Source organism: Myotis myotis, unplaced genomic scaffold, assembly GCF_014108235.1.
Source record: "Myotis myotis isolate mMyoMyo1 unplaced genomic scaffold, mMyoMyo1.p scaffold_m19_p_11, whole genome shotgun sequence".
Lineage (NCBI taxonomy): Eukaryota > Metazoa > Chordata > Mammalia > Chiroptera > Vespertilionidae > Myotis > Myotis myotis.
Genome location: NW_023416315.1, coordinates 6,682,366 through 6,709,727, shown reverse-complemented (window position 1 = coordinate 6,709,727; position 27,362 = coordinate 6,682,366). Strand labels below are relative to the sequence as shown.

Here is a 27,362-nt window from a genome sequence, read left to right as displayed (position 1 = left end):
TTTCAGTGGGATTTTACCTTTTATAAATGCTTCGTCCCCAACAGGAAGCTAACAAGTCAAATCATCTCTCTCTGGGGAGCATATTTCTTTTAAGGAATGTGAATATACACATGCATCCATACACCCATATTTCATAGGTGTGTATGTGCGTGAAGAGAGGTTTAAGATAAATACCATAGGGGTTGGCACTTTCCATTCCAGTTTGTCAGTTGCTTTATAAATACTCATGTTTGCTGTGGAGGGAGGTACTTCTCAAACCTTGAGCAATTTTTTAAGAAATGGCTCTTGAGTTGGACAAAGCTAATGGAACTATGGCAAGAAAAATTTTTTAAATGTTTTGACACTTTTGAACAAATAGTTTAGGATGACCAGCTTTTTAACATGAGTTCCAACCACTGATGTTTATCATCTCTGGATTTTTGGCAACAATGAATGATCGATTGTGATAAAGTTTTCTTTTATCTAGGGAAGTGAGACTATTTTCCTTGTGCAACTATGTAATTATAATAAAAAATTCTAGATATTCCCTCATTTAAAAGATATTAATCTGACACAAATAAGGGAAAGTTAATAAAAATGAATATTTTTTATACATGCCAGGGACTGTGAATGAGGGTGTAGGTGAGACATCCACAGCAACCATTTCAGAGGAGGCATTTATGCCTATGTTCACATAAAAATTAAACGACTGAGCTAGAACTGGAACCAACGTCCAGCTGCAAAGCACATCTTCAAAGAATTTGTTGGAGAATTGTGACTCGGGAGTTCGTTTTCTAATGCTTTACTGAAGGCAGCATATTAACATCTCTTTCTCAGTGGTTGTAATGATGTACAAGCAAACGATGTTTCCCAGGTCTCTTAGTAATACTTTTGTTCTTGCGGACATGATTGTCCAAAGAAAATGCCAAGTTCTCGTCCTTTGTGTCTGGGGCATTCATTCATCTTCCATCCAGTGGAGATTCATTGCGCGCTAGAAGCTGTGCAGGAGTGTGAAACATAGAAGTGGACATAGTGCTGAGCCCCCGCCATCAGGGAGCTTATGTTCTTGTGGAACATCGCTGCTCTTGACATGTGATGACCATGATGGGATACTCGTGAGGACAAGTAGTACAGGGAGCTCAGAAATGTTAATGGTTGTTCTGCTCCAGGGTCCTTGTCAGTCATGGCTTCTGGGGCCATCTTGGCATTCATGACAGCTGTCCTGCTTATGTAGAAACTCCCTGTCATCTAACGGGCTGGGTCCTTTAGGTATTCTTTCCAAATTACAGGGCTTTGGAAGTTGCTTTAATTTTTGAAAATATTAGAGTCTTGCAACTGAAACATTTCCCATTCAGTAGGACTCACTGTTCTGGTATCCTTTTGACTGGTGCCTTCCCCAGTGTTGTGCTAGGTTTTGGGGCATTCACAGTGAAGGGAGCTACTCAGGCGACCTCTTTCTCCATTTCCCTGGCTTCTTCGGCGAGAGAAACTCTGGAATTCCATCAGGTCATGAAGATTTCAAAACATTTGAGACTTCAAAAAACTGGAGGAAGAGTCTGAACTCCTTTATGAAAGTTTTCTCAATCAGGAAACTCCAACTCAATATTTAGTTAAAAATCTTTGTGAAAGCTCTACAGGCCATATAACAGACCTTCGTTATAGCCAACTTTCTGCATTCTACTGCTCAGCCTGGAAAAGAAATAGCCTGCAAGAGTAATTTGGATTTGGCTTCACTTAACAAGATTATGACTGGGTGGACCAATCCCTTTAACATTTGCCAAAAAAAAAAAAAGCAAAAAAGAGGCGGAAAAGGAGTTATCATGTTGGCAACTTGCTCAAACATCCCTCGCCTTTCCCAGCAATGGTCCAGAGTTTGTCTCAGATACTGTAGTTGTCTCAAGCTGTCCGTGGTGATAATGTGACTGATCACCCTTCTGGGCTTCCCCTTGGACGTCAGATGGGAACTGTAATGTATCTCTGGTCACAGAGGTTGCTATGTGATCTGAGGGCTTTGAGCCAACTTGGAATGCTCTTGGAAACCAGCTAGAAGATGAATTCAGACGGGTGGAGAGGGCCACAGAGGGGAGAGAGAACCTGAAGGAACCTGCATGGCACTGGACACAAGAAAAGTCTTCTCTAGAAAGTAGCTTCCCTGCGGAAGGGTCCAGTTAGTCCCCTTCAAATTAGGTCTTTAGACTTTCCCAGGCGACACAGAAGGAATTACGGCTCCGTGATAGATGAACCGTTTGTCCTGTTTGTGCCAGTGCCCAGCGCTGTCACAGTTTGTCACCTATGGCTGGTCATCGTGCACCTTAGGCAAGCCAGACTCTTCAGTTAAAATATTTTCTCATTGTAATCCTTGGCTGGGCACTGATGCAGCGTGATGGACCTACAGTCCAAAAACCCTTAGCTTTCTCCTGTAGGAAACACATCTGATGTCCGGGGATTGTGCTGTTAGAGGGGCTCCCCTTTGGCAGTGGCCGGGAGGGATGTTTGTCGTAGAATCCACTCTCCTCTTAGCTCGCTGTCCTTCTGTCACATGGCTCCTGTTCTCTGACTCTCCCCTGCCTCAGTGCTGAGCATATCTCTCCCAGCTTCCAACATCCTCTGCCAAACTTCTCAATAATCTCAAGTCTCGTGAGACCCTAAATATAAGAACTCCAACCCCAACAAATTTGACATGAAGATTGGGCAAAGAAAAATTACAGGACTTAGAAAAAATTACAGTGAATATTGAGTTATGCCATCTGCTCTCCTATTACATTTTAATAGGAATTGTGTAGCTGTTGCATAGGAAATCTGAAGTGATCCCTTGTAGGAACTTAATGGTGTTTTTGCACCATTAAGAGGTTCTGTGAAATTTTTTTATTCATTTAATGGGGTAGATAGCCAAGCTAAGGGTTAAAGTAATATGTTCCTTATATTTTGGTTTTTTTTTGTTTAAAGTAAACCAAAATTAAAAAATCATTCATCCTTGATTCCTACGTTTTTTTTCCAAGTAGTACCATTTTATAACCATAGATGAATGGAAATATGGTGGAAACACTAATCTGAATAGATTTTAAAAAATTTGAATAATAGAGTGTTTTATTTTTAATACATTTTAATTTTGAAATTAAATTAATATGTGGTTATGGAAAAAGTCAAATAGTGCTATAGGTTAATTATTCCCCACCTCCCCATTTTATATTCTTTCCCCAAAGTGACCAATTCCAATGCTTTCAGCTATTTCTTTTAATGTCTTTCTTCTCCATATTACTCAGTAATGCGAATGTACTGTTCATTCTTGATTAATCACTTTTAAATATTACTTACAGAATTCCTATAGTGGTTGATGATGCTTATTTTAGCTCTTACGCATGTTCCTCTCTTTACTGACCTATTATCCGGATATGTGACGTACTAATAGTACTCCCACTACTAGTACAAATCTTGAATGTGAAAGCATTCATTAAAATCCCCGGCTCTGCACTCAGATGTGGTTACAGCTGCAAGGAGAGCAGGGAAGCCTCGCTTTCATGCAGTACGCACCTACACCAGTGACTCAGACACTTCTGATGCAGCCTCGGGGTCAGGTGACGTTGCATGTCCAGAGGTGTGGAGGATGGAAAGGCATAGTAATTTGTAAGCAATGGCTCAGGGGTTCTGCTTTAATAACTAGATGAATTTAATCTGTAAACTCCATGCAAATTGTTTGTATATAACTATGTAATTGCTAGTCATAAATAAGATTTAAAATGGTTTATTCCCCCACAACAAATATGGACCCCCCCCTCCCCCATGGCTTCCCAATGAAAACTTTAACTTGACCTTTTAATCCTGTGATTATAATGTTTGAAAGAATGTGCTAATTTGTATCTTTGATTTCTAAATGTATGTTTGTCTGTGTCTAGGAGCACAGACGCTCCCAGGGGGCAGAGAGAGGAGGTAGTGGGTAGGCTCAGAAAGCCAACGGTGCACCTGCATAGCCCAGCGCAGGCAGATCGTCATTGTCGGGGCCTGAGGTGAGCTGGAGGGCCCCAGGAAACGGCGTATACTTCTGGGAGCAGAGGAGTGCACGGCGCTCACGCATCCAGGGAGGCGGGTGTCACGTTCTCTTCAGGAACTTGTACCCCGTGGCCTGAGGCTCAGGGGCAGAGAGAGAAGTGATGCTAGGCCCCGGGTGTTAGGCAGAGTCAATGTTCAATGATTTTAAAGGGGCCAAGGTGGACGACCAGCCTGAAAGCATGATGCAGTTTGGGTGCGAGCAGATGGGGAGACTAGTACTCATTTCAGACCACAGGAATGTTAGTCTGTGAGCCAGATTTGGGGAGAGCAGGGAAGCCTAACGTGTACGAATGCGCTGCTAGTGCCTAAACGGACAAGCTCTGGAGATAGAGCTGCCAGGATATTTCTGTCCTACCTGTGAGGCTTTTGCATTTGTTTAGAAGCTGAAACAGGCTTCATCAGGTAGTTTGTCTAGCTCTGGGGACGTTGGGAGGGCAGGAGAGGCCCATGACCAGGAGGTGTCAGGATAAAGCTCAAGAACTCTTGGAGTTGCAGGAACAATTGCAGATTCCCCTCCTTTGGGTTCAGCATTAGAATTTGACCTCCTAGCCCAGCCTTGTGAGGAAGGTGATCCGGTATGAAGTACCTCGAGAGAGTTAGGAAGATAGAGGGCTTAAGACTGGTTGACCCCTTACTTTGTTTTGCCCTGGAAACTGGGATGGTGATGTGGCTCCAGATATATAGATTTGGAGCAATGGTGGGGAAACAGGACTAGAGAGAGTTAAAAGATGACCCTATTAGACAATCAGACATTTTAATTATCATCACAGATTTTCCATTGGGTAATTTTCTTTGTGGGTCAATTTTATAAAGAATTTCTTAAATTTTGAAATGAGGGGGAATATGGAAACTTCTCCTTCTGCTTTCTTTAGGTGAAAATTTAACCATTTTTATGCCATAAGCATCTATAGACGCAAGAGGCGGTCCTTTTTAAATTAAATTCAAAATATCGTGGCAGTTAACTGGCTAAGCAAGTAGCTAAAAATGACATGTTGTTGACTTTGGTACACCAGGCTTGACTCTTGTAGGTCCTGTGTACACAACAGAGTGACTGTCTTGTGAGGACATCCTGCCTAAAGCCCATCGGAGAAGGGTTAGCTAGAGTCCCACAGGCATCAGATTGATTACCCAGAGCTCAGAGTCCCTAAAATGAAAATGGCCACTGTGTTTATTTATAAAAGTACTTTGTTGGTCCTCTAAGTTGAAGTTGATGACAGATAATGTTTTTAGAGAAAAAAGCACAAACTCTGGAGACGTAAGCATCTGCTCTTTCTCAGTCTTGCCTCCTAGGTTTATACTTCATTTTTTAACCCACACAAAGGGCTGTCTTTTTTCTACTGAGTACCTGAAAATATGGGTGTAAATGACTAATATGGATTCTTGACAGTTTGACTGGAACAAAACGGGTGTGTTCAGGCTTTGATTGCCCAGATCTGGCTGCCCTGGGGTGGTGTTGATTGTCCTTTTCCGCCCATAGTCCATCCGGCCTTACAGTCCACTAAGTGAACTTGCTGGGTGAAGTGCTGATGTGCAGTGTTTCCCTGGGACCGTACAATTCATTTCTGTGACCCAAATGTGCGGCTATACTTTGGTTTGTTTTTCAAGGTTATAAGAATCACTTCATGGAGGTAGACCTCCAGAATGTGAAAGCCAAAGTTTTTGAGTCAGCGGTCCTTAAAGTGTGGCCCATGGACCTCTTACAGTCCCCAAGACTATTTCAGAGTGTTCACGAGTTCAACACTACTTTTATCATAATACTAAAGCATTACTTGCCTTTTTTTTGGGTGGAGGGGAGGCTCTGTTTACATTTGCATTGATATTGAGTGAAAGTGCTAGAACCTCAGCGTGGTCATGACAGTGTCACCAAAGTGGTTGCTGTGTTGGTCAGTAGCATGTACTCTCGGTTAAATAACAAAAGCCACTTTTACTTAAAAATGTCCTTGTTGAGACTAAAATTATTATTTTTATTAAAGCATATCCTTGAATATACATCATTTTAACATGGGAAGTATGCAGAAGGCAGGCTGCTGAATATTGAGATGAGTGGACATCTAACGGGAAAACACAATGAGTTTTTGAGTTTTTTTCATGGGATTACATTTTTACTTGAAAGTATGACTGATAGACACATTGTTTGGATTTGGGCATTTGGTAGACATCTTCTCAAAAATAGAAGAAGCAAGCGAGCATGTCATTTTCAAGAAAATAAATGGCAGCCTAAGTCACCAGTGATAAAATTTTGGTTTTTGTGGGAAAATGAGACTTTGGGAAAACTTTTATTTGCCACTGTCAGCTTGTCAGAGTTCTGATAATTAAAGACTTTTCTGAAGATGTAAGAGGTAGTAAGACACGTAGTTTTTGATATTTGATAATGAAGTATACCGACATTCGGAAGATCTGCCTAAATCAATATTTTCCAAATGACCAGTGCTCAGTGTTATCAGAATCATGCGTGGGGAATATGTCCACCCAAAAAGATATGGTTTTGAATTCTGCATTATAGCCAATCTTTAAGATTGTTGAATATGGCATAGTATCAAAGAAGAGTATTCATAATGATATGAAACAGGTCTAAAAATGTGCTTCTATTTTCTAGCTACATATCTGTGTAAGGCTGGATTTTCTTTACATACTGCACCCAAAAAAACAGATGGCAATAAATTGAAAGAAACTAGAAAAACCCCAGATCTCCTAGTAAGCCAGACATTAAAGAGATATGCAAAGAGGTAGAACAGTGCCACTTTCCTCACTAATTTTTTGTTTGTTTTGGAAAGTATATAGTTATTTGTAATAAAAACATGCTACCTATGTTAACATAATTGATTTTTTATAATGAACAAGTTTTAAAAATTTCTCAGTTTTAATTTCTAGTACAATACATATTAATAGATATAGCCCTTGTAAACAAAAACTCTTGGGTAGGTTTTATAATTTTTAAGAGTGTAAAGGGATCCTGAGATCAAAAAGTTTGAACTACATTTTCACACATATGGCCTAGTTTAGGAATCCATATCTTGTTTAAATATAAAGCAAATCATCTTTCACATTTCCCCTCCAGTTTCCTTAGCATTTCCACTATTTGATTCCCATGTGTTTATCCAGAAATGTCCATAAGATATCTATCTATCTATCTATCTATCTATCTATCTATCTATCTATCTATAAATATATTTTTATTGATGTCAGAGAGGAAGAGAGAGGGAGAGAGAGATAGAAACATCAATGATGAGAGAGAATCATTGATCGGCTGCCTCTTACATGACTTACACTGGAAATCGAGCCCGCAACCTGGGCATGTGCCCTGACCTGGAATTGAACCGTGACCTCTTGGTTCATAGGTCAACACTCAACCACTGAGTCATACTGGCCGGGCCATAAGAGATTTTTTTGCTGACCCCCATTCTGAAGGCTCCTAGGTATGCACACTGTCCACCTGGGAGGAGGTATGAACTGCGGTCTCCACCCACCTGGATGGGAGGGGAAGAGCTGTGTGTAGTGATGGACAGCTGTTACCATGCTTTACATCTGACTAACTCCTTTCAAAGAAAAGATGGACAGCCAGCTGGGCTGTGCTGACTAACCTGAATGCCTTTGTGTAAAACCTTTCTTATCTAAAGACACAACTGGAATTTGGAGGTGTGCTCAGGAGTTCATCATAAAGAATACCCTCAATAGGATGGAATAGTACATGGCCAACGCAGTGTTAATTGTGGAAAATCATGAAAACTGCTTGCTAGGATTTAAAGCAGGGAAGGTAGAATACCTGAGGGCATTAGTCTATCAAAAAAAGCTTTTATTATTGGCAGGTACTGGGGACATGCTGATGAACAAGAGACACAATCCTGGACTATAGATATACAATGATGCCTGCATGTTGACACAAATTTGACAGTGAGGAGTAAAAATGAAAACAGATTAATGGGGAAGCTGCTGCAAACCTAATGCTTTTTGAAAGTGGTGTTTTGTTGATATTAATGTTTATTTCAATATTAGAGGCCCAGTGCACAAAATTTGTGCACTGGTAGGGTCCCTAGCGGCTGCCGGCTGCCAGCTGCCGGCTGGGTATTCCCTCCCTTCCCCCAACCACCTGCTAGCGCCAGGGTCTTCCTCTCTTCCCCTGGCCACCTACCGCCGCAGCTGGCCAGGGGCTCTCTCCCTTCCCCCAGGTGGCCCGCCCCCTGTTGAACTCCCGGAAGACTGGTCGACGGGACAATTTGCATACTATGCTTTTAGTATAGGATCAGGGAAAGAGGGGCTGGAGATACGTGTGAGATTCATGCTATGTTGACCCGTCTCCTTAAAACACTGGGCACTGGGAAGGGCGCTGATCCTCCTGGCGGCTCCCAGCCTGATGTCCTCGCCTGATCCCCAAACTTCTGCTTCGATTTACCCTGTTTATGCAGCTCCTTGACCTAACCTAGCCTGGGGCTGTCACAGCCTCACTGTGGCTCCAGGGGCTCCCACTCAAAGGGAGCTACAGCGGGAAGCAAGCCTTTTCCTTGGATCTTGGGTTCTGACATTGCCACCTTCAGAGGGTCCTACAAGGGTTCTATTTGTGTACAATGTGCCATTTCTTAAAGACCACCCAGAGGTGGAGGTTGAGGGGCAAGTTTGCTGGGCAAAAGAAGACAAGAGAAAGACATGTCTGGAATAGTCCTCAGCGTATCCTACAAACACGCCTTTTAAATACGGGCTGACCACATGTGCCGCAGAGTCAGCCCAGGAGGGAGCAGCCAGCTCTATTTTCAGAGGATGTGGGAGGTGGAGTTTTCGTACTGTGGTATTTAGAAAGATTCCAGAAATGCCAGGTGTCGGTAGGGTGACCTGGTTTATGGAATTGGGAAAGGGCTTAGAATTCTATTCTTCTGTAGTAAAATATGGAAAAGTCCTGAAAAAAAAATCAAGATAATCCTGAAAAAAATAAATAAAAGAATGGGAATCCCGGGATAGCTTGTAATGACAGTATCCTGCAAACAAATAAAAACCACTGTGTTTTTTGAAATGTATAAAAATATAACCTGAAGTTGACTTTGAAGAGCGAACTATTTAATATTATTTACAGGGGTGAGAGAAAGTTTTGGGGAACAAAATTGATTGCTCAATTAAGGAATATTGACTATGCAATATAAGGTCTTATTTAACCAAAAATTGTCACCCGCAAATTTGTGCCAAAGACAAAGAATGCTATAGTTGCAGATGCTGAGGACTGATGTACAGTAGTAAATTGAAGATGACCATCATTTTAATTGTGGTCCTCATTACACTGAACCGGAATATGTTCATCTGCAGTGTCAAAAGGGTTCTATGGTCAAATAAGTTTGAGAAACACCGGATCCCGTATTCTACCCATTGAATATGCATATGAGTTAAAGGATAAGAAAAGTCCTGCGATAAAGAAACCTATGTCACTTTGGTTAGCACAACCTAGCCCAGCCGTGGGCAAACTACGGCCCGCGGGCCGGATCCGGCCCATTTGAAATGAATAAACCTAAAAAAAAAAAAAAGACCGTACCCTTTTATGTAATGATGTTTACTTTGAATTTATATTAGTTCACACAAACACTCCATCCATGCTTTTGTTCCGGCCCTCCGGTCCAGTTTAAGAACCCATTGTGGCCCTCGAGTCAAAAAGTTTGCCCACCCCTGACCTAGCCCATTTCTTTGTAGGAATATTGTGCCATGGAGTCCCTGTTAATCTCGTTGGAAACAGGATTCCCCAAAGTACTAGTTTAGGAAATGCTACAGAAGCTAAAAGTGATCCCTGATGATTTTTGGATGGAAAGATTCAGCCAATCCAGACACTTCTTCCAGTGCCTGCAAAAGAGGACAGGTAAAGGCCAGCACATGCTGGGAAGAAATTGTCATCGTCTTTCCCATCTGGCTAATGCCTTTGTATGAGAAGATGGCCAGCCAGCTGGGGCTGGGACAGTCTGCCCGAGGGATTCTGTGTGCAGAAGGCCACCTATCCTTCCCTCTGGAACTCAGGTGGACTGTGGTCACAGCACCCATCAATGCTGTGTTTTACAGAAAAAGCATTTTTAAAAAATGGTTACACAGTGACCTATTCTATCTGCAAATAGGGGAGCAGGCCAGCGTGTGTTCCTTTCTATAGCGAGATGAAATGGTTTCCCCCCCAATGCCAAAACACACCCCTCCTTAGGAAAACAAACATTTGCAAGTTTATTTTATAAAATCTGCGTAGAACTTATATAAATATATTGTGACAGCCGCTGTCACACTGCGCATATCAAGAAAGTGCTTTGAAACTTTATGCAAATACATGGGTGATATATACACTACTGTACACCCCAAAGACTACTCCATGTGTTGCTGGTGCCAAGGAAAACACCAGTGTTCTCCGGCAAATTCACAGGGAGAGCCACTGCAGCCCAGGACCCTGCACGGCCGTGTTCTCCTGGCCAGTGAATGGTACCTTGAATGGCTATGGGGTAAGGGAGCTGAAGGTTTGATTTTTATCGGTCAAGTACATAGGTCAGGTACTGTTCTGGGTGCTTGAAGCACATTCACTCATAACATTTTCACAACAGCTTTGTGAAGAAAATGGCATTGTTTAGTAATAATGTAACGAAGACTCAGATGAAATAAATGCCCAAGGTCACTCATTTATTCGTTTATGGAGTTGGCTGGGATTCAAAATTAATCTGACCCTGAGTATTTGCAAGAGCCAACATTTAATGAGCACTTACTGTGCACCAGGCACTGGGCTAAAAGCTTCACCTCCTTCGTCTGATTCTTTATATGTGCTCTGAGAGTGGGTACTGTTGTTTTTCCTAATTTATAGTTGAGGAAATCGAAGCTTAGGGAAGTTCAGTCACTTTGGTGCGAAGTAGTAAGGAAGGTGCAAACTGGGGTCGGAAGGAGCCCTTAACCCCAGGGGTTTGTTCCTTTGAACCACGAGGGTTTCCAGTTTTCCTTCTTGTTTTTAAAAAATGTTTTTATTGATTTTAGAAAGAGAGGAAGGAAGAGGGAGAGAAGGAAACATCCATTGGCTGCCTTCTGCCCCCCCCACCCCCCGCCCCCTACTGGGTATCTAGCCTGTACCCCGGCATCAAACCAGCAACCTCTTGGTGCATGGGACAATGCTCAAACCACTGAGCCACACCAACGGGGGCCAGTATTCCTTCTTGATTTATAATCTGGAACCTTTCTTGGTTTGCACTGAGCTTTAAGGTATAACTGATTTGCTCATGCCGTCACCGACTAGGAGTTCATAAACATTTTAAGAAGTCATTATTTTCCCTCAAATGTTCGATTCATCTTCCAGTTTCTGGAGTTTGGTATCATTGCCACATTCATGGATGTTTTTTCTGCAACTCTAAGAATGGATCAGATTTGGACTTTTGAGAATATTTCAATGCAAAGACCTCACGTATAAATATTAGCTGAAGGACATGGCCTTTTTGCAAAGATGTGCAGCCCTTAGCCCGTCACATTAGGACACGTGTAATACCGAGCTTCTCCTACTGGTATATCCCATGGACCCCGTGGACCTGGGGATGTTTGAGAACAGAATCATTTAAAATTTTTGCTATGAACAATTTTGGTGCTAGTACTCCTCTTGTCATTTCCAAGTTCTACGAACTCTTATGTTGTTGTTGTTTTTTTTTAATTTTTATTTTTATTTCAGAGAGGGAGAAAGAGAGAGAGAAACATCAATGATGAGAGAGAATCACTGATCGGCTGCCTCCTGCACACGCCCTACTGGGGATCAAGCCTGCAACCCTGGCATGTGCCCTGACTGGGAATCAAACGGCTTTTTGAATTGGAACCCATGAGACCTTGTGAGAATTATGGATTGTGAATCCTTATCCCTGTGTGGTTGCCCAGGTTTCCCCACCAAGGCATGTTTTATTACAGTTGTAAAGAGAGCAACAGTTTTCCAGGGAGAATTGGTCCAAGGGAATGGGCCACTTGTGATGTCAAAGTTGATCTGCTGGGGGAGGAGTTTGTAAAAAAGGGAGCAAGACCTGAGCCTAATGGGCTCTCAGGCCACACCTGTTCAAAGACTCAGTGGGTCATACTCCTGGTCCCAGACCACTGGAAACATCTTTCCAGAACAAAACCACAAAACAGTCATTACACAGAATTGTCCACACTGTATTGTAAGTAAAATCTAGAATATAAGTAAGTGTATTTTCCATCTTAGTGTTTTACTTGAGGGGAGATGGAGACATTTTGTTTTGGAGTCTCACTCACAGTCTCTGAACAGACCTTATGAGAGAGCTCCCCAGAGCAAATATAAAAAATTTATGTCACATCTAAAATTTAAGGGAAATACTTCACTGCAAGGGCAATATTCACCATCTCCACACTCATGGATATGCCAGACATTCTTCAGATCACCAGTGTAGTCAACCAATCAGAAGTAGCATTGTTCTGCTCAGCAGTTGGTCATATACTTTGAGTTACTTGATAACATCCATTCTCTGACCTCGGCAACCAACCTGTTGATAAGGCTCTTTATAAATAACACAGATGAATTTAAAAAGTGATTTTTCTGGATTTCTTGGTCATAAAAGGGTTGGGTGTTCTGCCTTTAGTATGTAAACTTTCAGTTAATCTGCCTGTCTTTAAGACATTGTCACCATCCTCCAGTTGGCCTGGTGTAATAAAACGGTGGATGATTTTGAACCACCGCCTCCCTGAGTTCTAGACATTTGCCCTGCAAACACTCCCGTTCAACTCTGGTCTTTGAAGAGAGCCTCTGGGCATGTTCTGAGTGCTGGTCTTGGTCTACTGACCATGGAAGTCCTAGCTGTTCTACGAGGGTTGGTCTTTCCAACCCCAGGTGTCCTTTCACTCTCCTTCCATCAATTCCTAGGAAGCCCGGGGACGGCCCTGGTTTGTGTTGAGGCCTTTCGGGTAGTTCTCTCATGCACTTAAACTTCTGTCCTAGTGATGGCCTACAGCAACGCGTTCCGGACTTCCGGCTTTCCGTATCGTCCTCTCATAGAAGGTGCTCATTGTGTTGTTCAGGTAGAACTTTTCCCCATTCCTCTAACAAGACTGACTTCATGCTATGGTTCTGCATCTTTTTTGAAAAAACTCTGGGGTTGCTCAGCAAGTTGTCACAGTTACAGAGCTCTTGTCCACTCAGACCTTGTCCGTGTCTGGGCAAGCTTCCTACCCAGCTGCTACCTCACTGAGCTACCTCCTCCCTTTTGGCCTCTCCACAGCATGTTCCGGCCACGATTACAAGACAACGCTTCTGAATCTGACCTGATATGATTCCAGGAGAAGCTCAATTTACATAACTCACTGTTTCTATCAGAAACCAAACACTTTCTCTTTCTATCTGGCCGAATATGTAAATACAGTTGTCAGAGGATACACCTGGGCCTTGTCCGTAGGTGCTATCTTATGCTGTCCTGTGCTGGACACTGAGGCCAGGCTTCCTGAAGTCAGTGTTCGTGAGAGAGGAGATGCCACTCTCTGGGCTGGATGAGTCCCCTGCTGCTGTATCTGCTGATGTTGCCTCGCACTGCCACCACTTGGCTGGCACTTGGGTTCTCAGCCTGGCGTGGCTGCTGCTGCCACGCGCTTGGATTGTACATTGCCACTCGTGTCCTGGCGGCCTCTGAGGACAGAGCATGTGTGGAGGGGAAGTGGGAAGGGCCAACATCTCTTTCCTCTGTGTATGTTTTACTCAATTATAGGAATCCCAAATTCATGGGGCCTGTCTGGGAATATTTCACAGGGGTTTAGTGCCGCAGTCCTTTCAGCCTTTGCTTTCAGCATCTTCCTCCCCTTGGACAAACGAGGGCATCCGTGGTGCTGGGTTTGGGATGAGTTGAGTGGCAGATGCCAAGATACATTCAGATACCACCTCCCCCCTGTCCATCGACTCAGTGACTGGTGATTCTGTTGTGCTGCCTCTCTCCCTCCCTCAGGATGGATTTTTTTCTCTCTCTTTCTCATGAGAAGCCAAACGAGTGAACCTCTCCCTTTCACTGGACTTGCCCAGACATGTCAGAACACTAGCGTTGGCTCAAACTGGGACCCCCCACCACAGCTGTTTCCAACAGCCTGGACGCTTCTTTTCCTTTGATCATAGTTGGCCTCGATCGCAATCATCCCAAGAGCTTGCCAAGATTGGGTTGCAGCCTGATTATCTCAGAACATAAACTTCGAATTGGTTGACAAGACCAATACCCAGGGGTATTACCAGTTTGAATGAATAGTGCCAGAAACCTCTAGTCAACCTGGACCGTGTCCCTTGATGGAGGCCAGAGTGTTTATGGGGCCCCATGACACTTTAGTTATAACGGTTTAGTATTTTTTAGAGTTTTAGGCAATTGGCACCTGATACAAAATAGAGAAGTGTACATAGTAATTACACTGAGTGGAGATTTTGAAAAAGTTCTCGTTGTAAGACCACAGTGTCTAACACATAGAAACTCACAAATGTGTTCAATAGGCAAAGCCAAAATGCTGTGACTAGTCCACTGCTATTTGGACATTAAAATAGACTTTAAATGTAATTTTATTTTTCAGGAGTGTGTTCAGGCGTACTGTATTAGGGAATAGTTCAAAGACTTCTAAGTATAATTTTGTCAATACACTGAGGGAATCCAGACATATGTTGTTTTTTAAATATGTTTCATTGATTTTTATAGAGAGAGGAAGGGAGTGGGAGAAGGAGAGGGAGAGAGAGAATCATTGATGTGAGAGGGAAACATCCATCAGTTGCCTCCCACACGCCCCCTACTGGGGATCAAACCTGCAACCTGGGCATGCGCCCTGACTGGGAATTGAACCAGTCACCTTTTCAGTGCATGGGTGACACTCAACCAATGGAGCCACACGGGCCAGGGCCGGGCATATCTGAATGAAGACTAGTTCATTTCAAGACAACAGATATTTTGGTGCCTCAGGAAACCTCCCTGGAGCATGCACACTTCTGAATTATTTTCAGCTTTAACTGACAACCCAACGGGTAGGTGTTGAACTGAAAAACCAAGCAGGCCTGATGTTACGTTGGTCTTGCCGTGGAGCTAGGAAGACACTTGAGGACGACAGAAGAAATATGAACGGGGCTCCTGCCCTGCGTGAACGCTCAGCCTAGCTTCGGGGCAATGATAAGTCCAGATGTAACAGTAAGGAAACAGATGAAGCAACACGCAGAGCACGTGGTCTGCATAAATTAGTTTTGGTAGCCGAAACTGAATGGTCAACAGGAAGATTCTAGAGAAGCAGTTCACCACGGATGCCCGTGTTTCTGTCTCTGCGGGGCAGTATTTCCAGGGACTCTTGCCCCGCCCGAGGTCTTTGCGTGCCTTCGTCCTTCCCGCACGTCCAGCGCGTCTGCGGTGTGGACCGCCTGGCGAACGTGAGCAGCGCCCCTTCTCCCGCACAAGGGTGTTATTTCCTTCCTCTCAGGACTGGCTCATAACTCATGGAAGGTGTGAGTTCTGAACGATTGTTCCTTTCATCTCCCTGGCAGCGGGCCAGCCTGCGGATAGAGCGTTTGATGTGCAGCGGTGGGCTTGCAGCAGCCCCGGCTCCTCACATGATGATGAAAGGGTGAACTCGGATGCAAACGGCAAGAGGAGGAATGGGGCTCGTTTCCTTTCCTTGGCTCTTTCTCTCGGGTGGCAGTTGAGAAACGTCCTACCCGGGTGGTCTCCGGGAATGTGCACTATTGGGAGGGAGTTCTCTTGTAGATTTATTTGTTTATTTATCGATCGTTTCAGAGAGGGAACACCCGTGCTCGCTGGCGTGGCCGGGCCAGACTCTCAGGGTCCCGTCAGCAAGCCCTACCTCTCTGCTCTGGGAACCCGGGAACGAGGCATCACGTTCCTCAGGGCAGATCGCTTATGCTCAGCTGTCCCTCTGCACAGGCCTGCAGACACCAAACAAACCGGCGCTGGCAAATGCATCCTGATGGCCAGGGCTTTCCTCGCGCCGCCCTTCCCAGGGTATTTATTTGCTCAGGCGTCTCATCTGAGCTTGGTCCCATAGGATGGCCTTCTCCTCCTGCTTCTGAAATAGAAAAGAAAGGAGTAAAATATTTGTGGAAACCCAGAACTAGTTGGAATTTGCTGCAAACGGTATCCCAGTCTTGTCAGTAATGTGTGTATCTGACTGTGTGGAACCCTGGGTTTGGGGAAGAGGAAAAGTTTCTAAATTTTATTTTTTAAAGCAAAAACATTAAGAAAACAAAACACAAAAACCTGCCGTTCAGCTAAGTGACAGGAAAGAGCTAAGAGCAAGGACTCAAAGAAGACACACTTCACCTTTAAATATGAAGCTTAACATACAACAGTGAACGCATGCATACCACCTGTTGATCAGGGGGGGGGGGTCTGATGTTTATTTCAGGGGAATTATGAGCTCTGGCTCTACCTCTGTGCACATGCAGTCTGCACAGCCAGGCCTGCCTGCTCACTCAGGTGGGCGAAAGCCAGCCTGGAGCTGTGCTGTCAGCAGGGAAAGGCCTCACTGTGGTGCCTGCAGACCCCTGCGGAGGCCACACAGGCACTTTCCTATAGTTTCTGCAAGTGTCTTTTAACAGGATGAGCACAGTCGACCTCTCTGGGACTCATCTCTCTGGCCCTCAGAACACACTGCAGTCCCGACAGGGCTGGTTGGCGTGGGCCAGACGATGACTGGCCAAGTCATACAGTTTGGTGGGAACTTCAACTTACGGGGTTTACTGCTCACCAACAGGGCTGGCATTGCGGCCTTAAGGAAGCCTGTGGGCAACCTGGGAGATTTTCCTACTTTATTAACCCCCTGAAATTGTTCCTAAAGCTGTCCATCAGCATGTGGGATTTTGCCCCGGACAAGGAGAGAATAAGGTGAGAAATTCAGATGGTCTGCTTGCAATGTCACCTTCTAAATTTAGGATGAAGTAACTAGGCGTGCACAAAAGGAGAACAAAAAACAACTTGTTCTGCTCAGCAGCCATGCAACCAGGGTTGAAATTGAGGTTCTTGACTATCTTTTCTTTCTGAAAAACATAAGAAAACCAAGCCTTTTCAGTGAGGGAAGGTGGATGGAACAGGTTATATTGTTGTGTTGTAGTGACTTCAGACCTGAACTGTTACACCTGGGCCTGCACAGTGAAATTATATGTCATTTCTTGATTAATAATTGTGCTAGGCAGAATAATGTACCCCTCGACTCATGAGATGTCCCTGTCCTAATCCCCCAAATCTGCGACTGTTACTTTATATGGCAAAAGGGACTTTGCAGATGTGATTAAGTGGCGGCTTTTGAGATGGGAGATTACCCTGGGATATTTGGATGGGATCTGGTACAAAAGTCCTTATAAGAGGGAGGCAGGCGGGCCACGATCACAGGAAATGTGATGACAGAAGCAGAGGGCCAGCATCAGAGCAGAGAGAAATTTGAAGATGCTACACTGATGGCTTTGATGATGGAGAGAGGAGGCCATGAGCCAAGGAATGCAGGCAGCCTGCAGAAGCTGGAAAGGGCCAGGCAATGGATTCTTCCCTGGAGTCTCGAGAAGGAATGCGGGCAGCCCTGCTGACACTTTGATTTTAGCTCAGTGATTGATTTCAGACTCTGACCTCCAAGAACTGGAAGATAATAAATGTGTGTGGTTTCAAGCCACTGAGGTGGTGTGGCAGTTCGTTGCAGCAGCAATAGGAATCCAACACAGTGACATTAACAACAGCACACTTGGACTTAGAGCCATTAATTGATGGGAAAAAGAAAAGGGATTTGCTTCCGGTTTGATTCCTAAGACAGAGCACGAGGTCATGGTTCTCTGAATAGGCAGTGAAGGACAAAAGGGTTTTTATTTTTGTCAGCCCAGAGTGTACTTCCCACAGGTATTGTTTGCTTAAACTTTATGGGACAAAATAGGTTATCTTGGCCAAGCTTTCCCCACATGTCCTTGACTCAGTGTAAAATCAAAGTTGGGTTTTATTTTACATTTTGCAAAATCCGGTGCCTCAGGCAGCAACATCTAAATCACCAGGGCAGGTTATTAAAGATGTAGATGCCTGGACTGTGGTTGGGGAAACTTTGATCTAGTCTAGTGCTATTCTTGTCCACGGGGAGTGATTTTGTTCCCTGGGGACACTTGGCAAAGTCGAGACATTTCTGTTTGTTACAACCAGGGGATGAAGGGTGATACTGGCATCTAGTGGATGGAGGTATCTACTAAACACCCCACAAAGCATAGCACAGACCCCAGAGAACACTGATCTCACCCCAAATGTCAATGGTACGAACCTCTAAAAACCCTACTCTAATGGGTCTCACAAACACACACCTAAATTATTATACCACAGTGGTATATGCCTGTACGCCAGTGTAGAGAGAGAGAGAGAGAGTGTGTGTGTGTCTGTGTACCTTTCTCTCTCTTTCTAAGTAGGCTCATTACCCACCAAAGTTTGGGTGTCCTCTCTCCCCTTTCCACTCTACTTCTGTTATTTTAGTTGGCCAGCTCACCTGATGCCCTCCACTGCTTGACTTCCTGCCTGCACTGGCCAAGAACAGGGAAAGCCAAGCACCAAGAGCATTACCCCTGGAAGTAACTGCCAGGCTCTGAAACTTTACCACAAGAAATATCCAGGTCAAAGTGAGGTAGGGCCAAGGACAGTTGGTTTTTCATGTGTGAAGTTGTTTTGTTAATCCTCACCCGCGGATATTTTTCCATTGATTTTTAGAGAGAGTAGAAGGGAGGGAGACAGAGAGAAACATCGATGTGAGAGTCATCGCGTGGCTGTCTCCCACACACGCTCTGACTGGGCCTGGGGATCGAGTCTGCAACTGAGGTACATGCTCTTGACTGCAATGGAATCCGGGACCCTTCAGTCCATAGGCCAGTGCTCTAGCCACTGAGGCAAATGGGCCAGGGCTCATGTGTGAAGTTTTTTGACCCAATTTGTAACTCAGAGTGGGTGCTCTGCTCAAAATCAGCTTTGCACCACTGTTTGTTATGACATAAGTATTCTGTGTCACTCACGATGTTTTTCTCCCCTACACCAGCCGCTCCAGTGTTCCTGTCCCCTTGTTCCCACCTTCATCTGGATTGAGTGAGAACTCCATTCTCTTGAAAGAATTGATCACTGGACAAAACAACCATTGTAGAGTGTGCCCAAGTGCAGCTGATTGGCTGTAACTGGTTAGAAATGCACTGCTCCGCTTCTCGCCTCCCATTAGAGAGCTGGGCTCTGCGTCCTGGTCCAGGGATGGGTTCCAGGCCGCAGGACGGTTTCCAGCCCCCACGTCTCAGTGGTCCTCAGGGATGGGAGAGGCATCCTGCCTGCACATGGCTATGGTTTTATCATCCTGCACTCATCGCTCTGTTCAGGAAGATAGAGTTTTATTATGCAACAACTGCTACCCTAGGGTAAACTTTGACACAAAGCATTGTGTTCTTGACTGAATCAGCTAAAACAAAAGTCAGGGGGCAGACAAGAGGCCTGGGACATGTTTCAAGTCTTTTAAAAACAGCTACTTTTGGAGAAGCATTCAGATATGCAATTAGAACAAATGGCCACCTCTAAAGAACACACTTGCCCTTCCAAAAAAAGACAGATGGTGAATGCCGTGACTCATCAGTGCTGGGGAAGGTCCTGGCATTCCTTTCTTTGTTGACCAGGTGAGAATATAGTAGTTACATGAAGATGTTCAACTTTATGGGAGGGTGACACCTCTCACCCCTGAGTTGTTCAAGGGCCGGCTGTAGTCAGTAGTCTCTATGTATTTTAACCATCTAGTAAATTTCAAACATTTAACAAAATACATAGGATCCTAGGAATCCTACCAGCTTTCCAAGTTGAGGTTGACTGTTGGTTTTTGAAGTCTCAGCACCAACAAATATTTGATTATTACCTAAAATGCGCAAAAGTCAAGGACATACAAACGTCAGTGGATGCAGACATCCCTCAACTGTGCCTTCTCATCAGCATCCTGTGGTTAAAGACGTCTGAAGAATTCAGCCAGTTCTAGCGCTCAGCAGAGTGGTGGCTTTGTCCTTCATGAAACAAACTTTTACTGAAATATTTCTTGAGCCTGTCACCTTTATGAAGGATGTTGGGCTCTAAGGACTGATTCCTGCCCCAACAATAATCTAGTTTGAAGGCAAAACCAGTGTCGTCTTGCCTGTGTCCAAGACATTGGGGGATAGGGGAGGCTAGGGGACTGTCTAGGGCGGGGGGATAAAATGGACACATATGTAATACCCTTTGTAATACTTTAAACAATAAAAAAAAAAATACAGGAGAATAGATGAGAAAAGAAGAGATTTGAGAAGATGGAAGAGGTTACTGGGACACAGATTTAGAAGGCTTCATAGATGAGAAGAGGCTTGAGGTAGACCTGGAATGAAGCAGGACTTCCATAGGGGTCAATGATGGGGGGAGAAAGGGGAAGAGGTATGTTTAACAGGCAGAAGTTGCAAGATGTGCTTAAGGCAATGAAGAAAGAAATGAGGTACCCTGGACCTTCTCTGTAGGTTGGAGTTGGGAGGGAAGAAGATTGGAAAGAAGATTATGGTATCTTGACAAAGTAGGCTAACTGTGGTAATAGAGAACTGATGTGTCCGAGGGTTTTCATGCAGCATTTTGTTTGTTTTCTTGCTCATTGAACAGTGGGTAGATTTCCATATGGTGACTTAGGAAGCAAGCAGGCTTTTTCCATTTCTTGCAAAGTTCTTGATGTGCCCTCCATTCAGCCTGTTATCCATCCAGAAGAGAGAGAATAGAGAGAGCATTGTGATTTTTAAAATTTTATTATTTTGAACTTATTGGGGTGATATTGGCTAATAAAATTATATAGGTGTACAATTCTATAATACATCATCTATGTATTGTATGTTCACCCCACGCCAAGTCTTCTTCCATCATCATTTATCTTCCCTTCACCCTCTCCTATCTTCCCTCAACACCCTTTCTCTCTGATTGTATCAAAGACTTCTGTGGTATATTATTTCCATTCACCTCCTGTTGGTTGGAACTGAGTCATATGGCCACACCTAACTGCAAGGGAGTCTGGGAAATGTAGTGCCTCTGTGTTGGAAGAAAAAAGAAACAAATGTCAGCGAGTGACTTCTTGCCTCAGTGGGTTGAACTTGATCCTGAATGCAGTGGTAATTCATCCTCTACCTTAGCATGGGGGCATGCTCAGTGGTGACGCAAGCTCCAGCAGAAGAGTGATTTATGGATGTTACATTCACTGCTATATCCCCAGCATATGCGAGGCCTCGCCTCCAATATTTGATCAAATAACGAAATGATGGATGGATGCTGGAAAGGAGTCCTGACCATATGGAACCTTCCAGGATCAATTAGGGGAAGAGAGTTGAGGCAGGGACGCCAACTAGAAGGCGATGGCCATCATCCGATAGAGCCCGAGTGTGTGCAGGTACCGTGGGGATTCGTACATTTTTAGAAACAGGAATGTTTACTTCTGCTACTTTAACATTTTTAGTTTACAGCACAGCCGCGGCTTATAGTTTAACCAGAGTCCCTGTGGAGCTGAAATCATAGACGCAGCTTGTGAGCCAACCGGCCTGCGGCTCCGTGGAGGCATCCCTGGGCAGGCAGCCTGGGGACTGGGACTGTGCCACAAGCTGCAACCCAAACCAAATAAAACTCGACCAAACCAGCAAACCCCCATTGGAGTTCAAGTTACTTTAGGGGACTCTGGGGAGACACACTCCGCAGCTGCATTATGTATGCAAAATGCGCTCTCTGACCTCATTGTAAGGAAAATTACTGGCGTCCACAGAATCTTTCGCCAGCTTTCCAAAGTGTTGGACAAGTTCACTCCTGTGCAATTATGCAACATTTAAAAAATTGTAATTTTAAAACATGCCTGAGAAATAGATGCTGATCCAACAAGAACAGAGAGTGTCCCCAAGAAGAATCCGTTTTCTGTGCTCCCGAGAGAAGCCCGCACACAGCTCGCCCCGTGCGGCCAGGGCTCCCACATTTTAGGGAGTTATTTGCAGATAGATTTCTTGGAAATGAAAAGCTAAGGGCAGCCAGTGTCCTCCCTCTCCATCTGACATTTGTGGCTTATGGCCTCTCCTCGAAGTCCGCATCCCTGAAGTCCGGTGAGGGGCCAGCCTTTCGGATTCTGCGGAGTCCAGGGAGGAGCTGCCCCTGGAACAGCCAGGATTCTTAGGAGCTTTTTAGTGATTCTTGCTGATCTGAAAATAATGGAAAAGCAACAGAAGAGCTCTTTGTGGTATTTTCACATGTTCTTTATTGGTTTGGGGAAGGATCCAACAGTAAAGTGGTTTAAAAATCATAAATATTTAAAAAGACATCATGTGCCCTACCCTTTTCACCCATCCCCACCAAAAAATAAACTATAATAATACAAATGGCAGGAACAGGAAGAGAAGGCAGCAACAACAGGAGACGGCAGTGTGCTGGGAGGGGATGGCTGTGACCCAGGCGGCTACGCGGAGTCCCTGCAGAAGGTGCTGGGGACTGAGGAAATGCGAGGGGGGTCTTTTCCCGCCAGGCCCGGGCTCTGGGAGGCCAGTTTCTCCTTTCCCAAGGCCTCTTGAGATATAAGTTATCAGCCTGAGACAACGGGTGCCTGCGGCTCTTAATTTGGTTTCTATCTCAAATCCCAGAGAAGCCAACTGTTGAAAATTATTCACAAATTTGTTAGCAAATTCATTGTGCACAGGGTAGTTTTCCCATGAGCCTTGCAGAGGTGTTGGATGTAAGTTGACTGAAAAGCTGGTGCTTTTGTTGGGTTTCATCTTGTTTTTCCCCAGTCCTGGCTTTCTGAAGATTCACTTACAAGTTTGAAAAACAGGTGCCTCTCTGAGGGCGAGAGAAGGCAGTGGGCATACTGTGTGTGCGCCTTCTAGGAGGAAGGAATGGGCGTCAGCAGTCACCGAGGCTGGAGGATTGAGAATATGGGGTAGGGACAGTATCTGAAGGCTCCAGACTTCTCCCCGGCAGCTCTGCCAGCCTTCTCAGTGTCATATGCCTTCTACCGAGGTAATGGACAGGTTGGGTTAGCTTGGTAAATTCGGTGCGATTGTTTGTCTGACTACCGACTTACAGTGCGCCCATTCTGAGCAGATTGGCCGCCTTCCCTGATCCCAGCTCCACTGAGCCATCCCAGCAACACCTGTAAGCTGTGGCAGGCTGGGGAGCTTTCCTGGAGGAAGATGTGCAGGGCTATAGAGTGAAGGGGTCTGGAAGAGGGGGTTACTTGGCTTGCTTGGGTGGGGGAGGGAGGCCAGCTCATCCTGGTTTGCCTGACAGTTTCCCAGTTTTAGTCCCGAAAGCCCCAAATCTCAGGCACTGAGACATTGGCTGGTCCTCAGGAGGACAGATAGAGGCCTGGCCAGGGTGAGAGTGATGCCCTCACCGCCTCTCGGAGGGGAGGCTTTTTGCTGGTGCAGTTCCTGTGGTCTACAGGGAAGGGAGGAGGAGGCTTGGGAGAAGTTACGCGGGTCCCAGCAGTCACCCGGGACTTAATATCAAGGAAGGCCCTGGTTTGGTCCAGAAACCTTGGTCATTGGATCTGCATTCACTGACTATGCTAAATGTGCTTCTCTCTCTTCCTCAGGGTGGCAGGACACAGTGCGTGCGCGAGGTCTGTCCCATTCTCTCCTGTCCTCAGCACCTTAGCCACGTTCCCCCGGGACAGTGCTGCCCCAAATGTTTGGGTGAGTGACAGTTCTAAGGTCAAAGAACATTGTAATATATTCTCACTGGTTTCCACTGAGCGTGTTCATCCTCATGGCTGTGCTGGGTCCTCAAGGTGTCCTGTCTTCATGGCAACCTCTCTAATTAAAGGAGCATCAGGTGGGCACCAGGTGGAGGGTGGGGGAGGGTGTCTCTTTTCCCAGGTCTCCGCGGAGGTTTCTTCTCTCTTGGCCTCCCTGCACCTGTGACCTGGTGCACCAGACAGCCTGGGGCAATGCCCTCTTGTGGGAGAACAGTATTGAACACCCTAACCTCTAACCGGGCATCTGATGAGTCGGAACACATCCTAAAGGCATGTGAAGTAAACAGGAATACAGACTCCCGGTACTTTCAGAGGGAAAAAATAACATGCCAAAACAAGAGGTTTGGAAGGAAAGCATGGGTAATAGCCAAAAAAGGAAGCACTAGCTCGCCGTCATTGCACATTTCCCATGTACCATGAGAAATAGTTTATATGCTTCTTCCATGTAATCTTAAGAATCTCCTGTGCACCTGAAACCTGTGTAATTTTGTTAACCAGGTCACCTCAATAGATTCCATAAAAAAGAATCTCAAGAAGCTGTGCTATGTAGGTGCCAAATACAAGACATCATTCGAATGTGTGCTCTAGGTGCAATGGTTAGTTTTATTGTCCTGAGAGGGAAGGTTTCTGGAAGGGGGCGCAGCCAGGGGGTGACGAGTTGGCACCTGAACACAATTCTCTGTGATGCCTAAGCTTATGCTTGAAGCTGCTGCAGCCCGACTGTCCTGGTGGCACGGAGGCAGCAAGCACGTCGCCACCCGGAAGGAGACAGTCCATGATGGAGGCTCTAGAGCAGCGGTTCTCAACCTGTGGGTCGCCAACCTGTGGGTCGCAACCCCTTTGGGGGTAGAACGACCCTTTCACAGGGGTCGCCTAAGACCATCGGAAAACACAGATATAATTACACATTGTTTTTGTGATTAATCACTATGCTTTAATTATGTTCAATTTGTAACAGTGAAAATACATCCTGCATATCAGATATGTACATGACGATTCATAACAGTAGCAACATGACAGTTATGAAGTAGCAACGAAAATAATGTTATGGTTGGGGGTTACCACAGCATGAGGAACTGTATTAAAGGGCCGCGGCAGTAGGAAGGTTGAGAACCGCTGCTCTAGAGCATGAGGTGGTTTGGCGGTCATTTGTCATCCATATGCCAGCTTCCTCCATATGATCCTTAGTCTCTTGAGTTAGAGGTCAGACTATTTAAGATTCAAATGAAAGTCTATGTCTTAGTCCTCTTGGTTCACTGTACGGATATTCAATAAAGATTTGTTGAGCTTATAGCGAGCAATCAAAATCTTCGTAAGAAAAACTCTCTAAATTAATGACTCCTGGGGATCCCCGGGGAGCATCTGACCCATGGCTCTGTTTTTGTGCATCGGCTGGACCTGGGCTTGTGAGAGTGTTGGACTGCCTGGGCTGTAATTGCTGATGACGAGGGGGGCGTCCTTGGCTTCTGCCTTGCTTACACTCTGCCGCTGCTTCCCTCCAGGCCAGAGGAAAGTGTTTGACCTCCCGTTTGGAAGCTGCCTCTTCCGCAGTGATGTGTATGACAACGGATCCTCGTTTCTGTACGACGACTGCACGGCGTGCACCTGCCGGGTACGGTGGTTCCGAGGGGCTGCCGTCCGACAACAGAGCATCTTGGGCTTTAGTGTTAACATTGTGGCCAAAGACGACGTGCCATTTCTCAGAGGGAGGCATTATTGGTGCCAGTTTAGGGTGAAATCACACTTACGGTCACAAGGACCCAAATTACAATTCACTGTCATCTTCCCGAGAACAGCAAGTTAGTGTTTGGCGGTGAGCACTAAACTCTGAGGGGCTGTCTGCGGCACTTGCTAAACTCAGACAAATGCACGCGGCAGCGTTCTCTGGAGCTGCTTATCCACAGTGGGACCTCTGGCCTTACATCCGAGAGAAAAGAGCCGCATGGATTTTCAGTGCAGCCATCACAAGGTCAACCTGGGAGTTTGGGAAGAGAGTATTTATGTTTTGTTTACCGTGTCCTTCCTCATTTGAGGCATCACTCACTTTTCTCAAAAGGCAGCCAGAAGCGTAATGACTGGTAAAGAAGGAATTCTACCACTCCCCAGTTTTAAAGGGATACACACCCCACACATTTCTAGACTGGGCTTATGTGGCGATTTATTTTTGGGACCAAGAAGAGAATCATTTATATGGAGGACTTTAGGATCATTCATTAGTGAGTTAACCCACACATCTGTGTAGCCTGCGTGTGGTGCTGTTGGCGGTGGTTTTGTTTTTAATAGCTAAAGGGCAAGAGAGGGCCAGAGGGGAGGTTTGCTCAATACCAGCTCTGAGTCAGTAGCCATGATGAGGGTTCAGAAGGTCCTGATTCCTCGTGGCGGGCTTTGTGACGTAGCAGTAGCAGCACTGCTGCAGGGAGGTGGCTGAGTAAGGGCTGCCCCGTGTGCTCCCTGGCACTGAGCACCGAGCCGTTCCTAAGCCTGAGGTACTTTCCCGAGGCTCCCTCCTCTCTTCGTGGCTTGTATTAGCCTGTGGTAAACAGAAGGCCACTCCTGCTGTTGGCCTGACCTCCATCCTCAGGACTTCTCTTCCTCTCCAGGAATTTTACAGGTTATAGCTTCCTCTTGGGCAGCGGTTCTCAACCTGTGGGTCGCGACCCCTTTGGCAGTCGAATGACCCTTTCACAGGGGTCGCCTAAGACCATCCTGCATATCAGATATTTACATTACGATTCATAACAGTAGCAACATTACAGTTATGAAGTAGCAACGAAAATAATTTTATGGTTGGGGGTCACCACGACATGAGGAACTGTATTTAAAGGGCCAGAAGGTTGAGAACCACTGCTCTTGGGGATACTGAGCTTTTGATAAAAACCCATGTCATTCCCAATTCTCTTGATTGCAGGAAAGCCAGACATCCCCTGAATGGGAATTAGTTCTGCTTACAGTGCTTTGGGTCTCATGGATTCCATGAGAGATGACTAAGAAATATGTCCCAGGTCTCAAAAGAAGTGTCACCAACACTTCCTTCAAGAGGTTGTTTTATCACGGTTCACAGTCGTCTTTGGGAAAGTGAATGTCTGAATAAGCAGGCTGCAGTCATTTAGGATAGTCAGTATGATTTTCTCTTCGCTTAGAGCAGGGGTAGGGAACATCCGACCCATGGGCCGTGTAAGGCCCGCGAAATTATTTGGTCTGGCCCTGGCCAAGGCATTAGGGGTGAGTTAATTGAATGTTTGACCAAATATAGCTGACTAATTTTTAAGTTGATAATTTTGTATGGCCCGAGAGTGATGTTATAAATATCTAAATGGCCCTTGGCAGAAAAAAGTTTCCTCATCCCTGATATAAAGGATATCAGATGGCATTTTTTGAAGGATCACTTCAGTGCCATATTAATCTTGTATAATGAATCCATGAAACTATAGTAGATGGTACCAGAAGTACCTCTTGAAGTTATATAATTAGCACAGAATCTACGGACGTTACGTAGGTTTATACAGCCTGCATGCATATAATGCTTAGAAATGCGTCCTGGCTCAAAGCTCACCAGTGGGGTCTGTGTCCTGGAGGGGGGTTTCATCTCATTTCTCTGCCATTGTTCATTCTCACTGAACTCAACACTCTGA

General features: G+C 45.2%; 1 protein-coding gene across 2 annotated transcripts in view; it reads left to right on the top strand.

Annotated features, from left to right (window-relative positions):
- Window positions 1-27,362, top strand: part of BMPER (BMP binding endothelial regulator) — a 206,359-nt gene that overhangs the window by 85,701 nt on the left and 93,296 nt on the right. For both annotated transcript variants that reach the window (XM_036327350.1, XM_036327349.1), the window contains exons 7-8: window positions 23,569-23,668; window positions 25,233-25,342. In XM_036327350.1, the coding sequence (XP_036183243.1) occupies window positions 23,569-23,668; window positions 25,233-25,342 (210 nt within the window). The remainder of the gene's footprint in view (window positions 1-23,568; window positions 23,669-25,232; window positions 25,343-27,362) is intronic.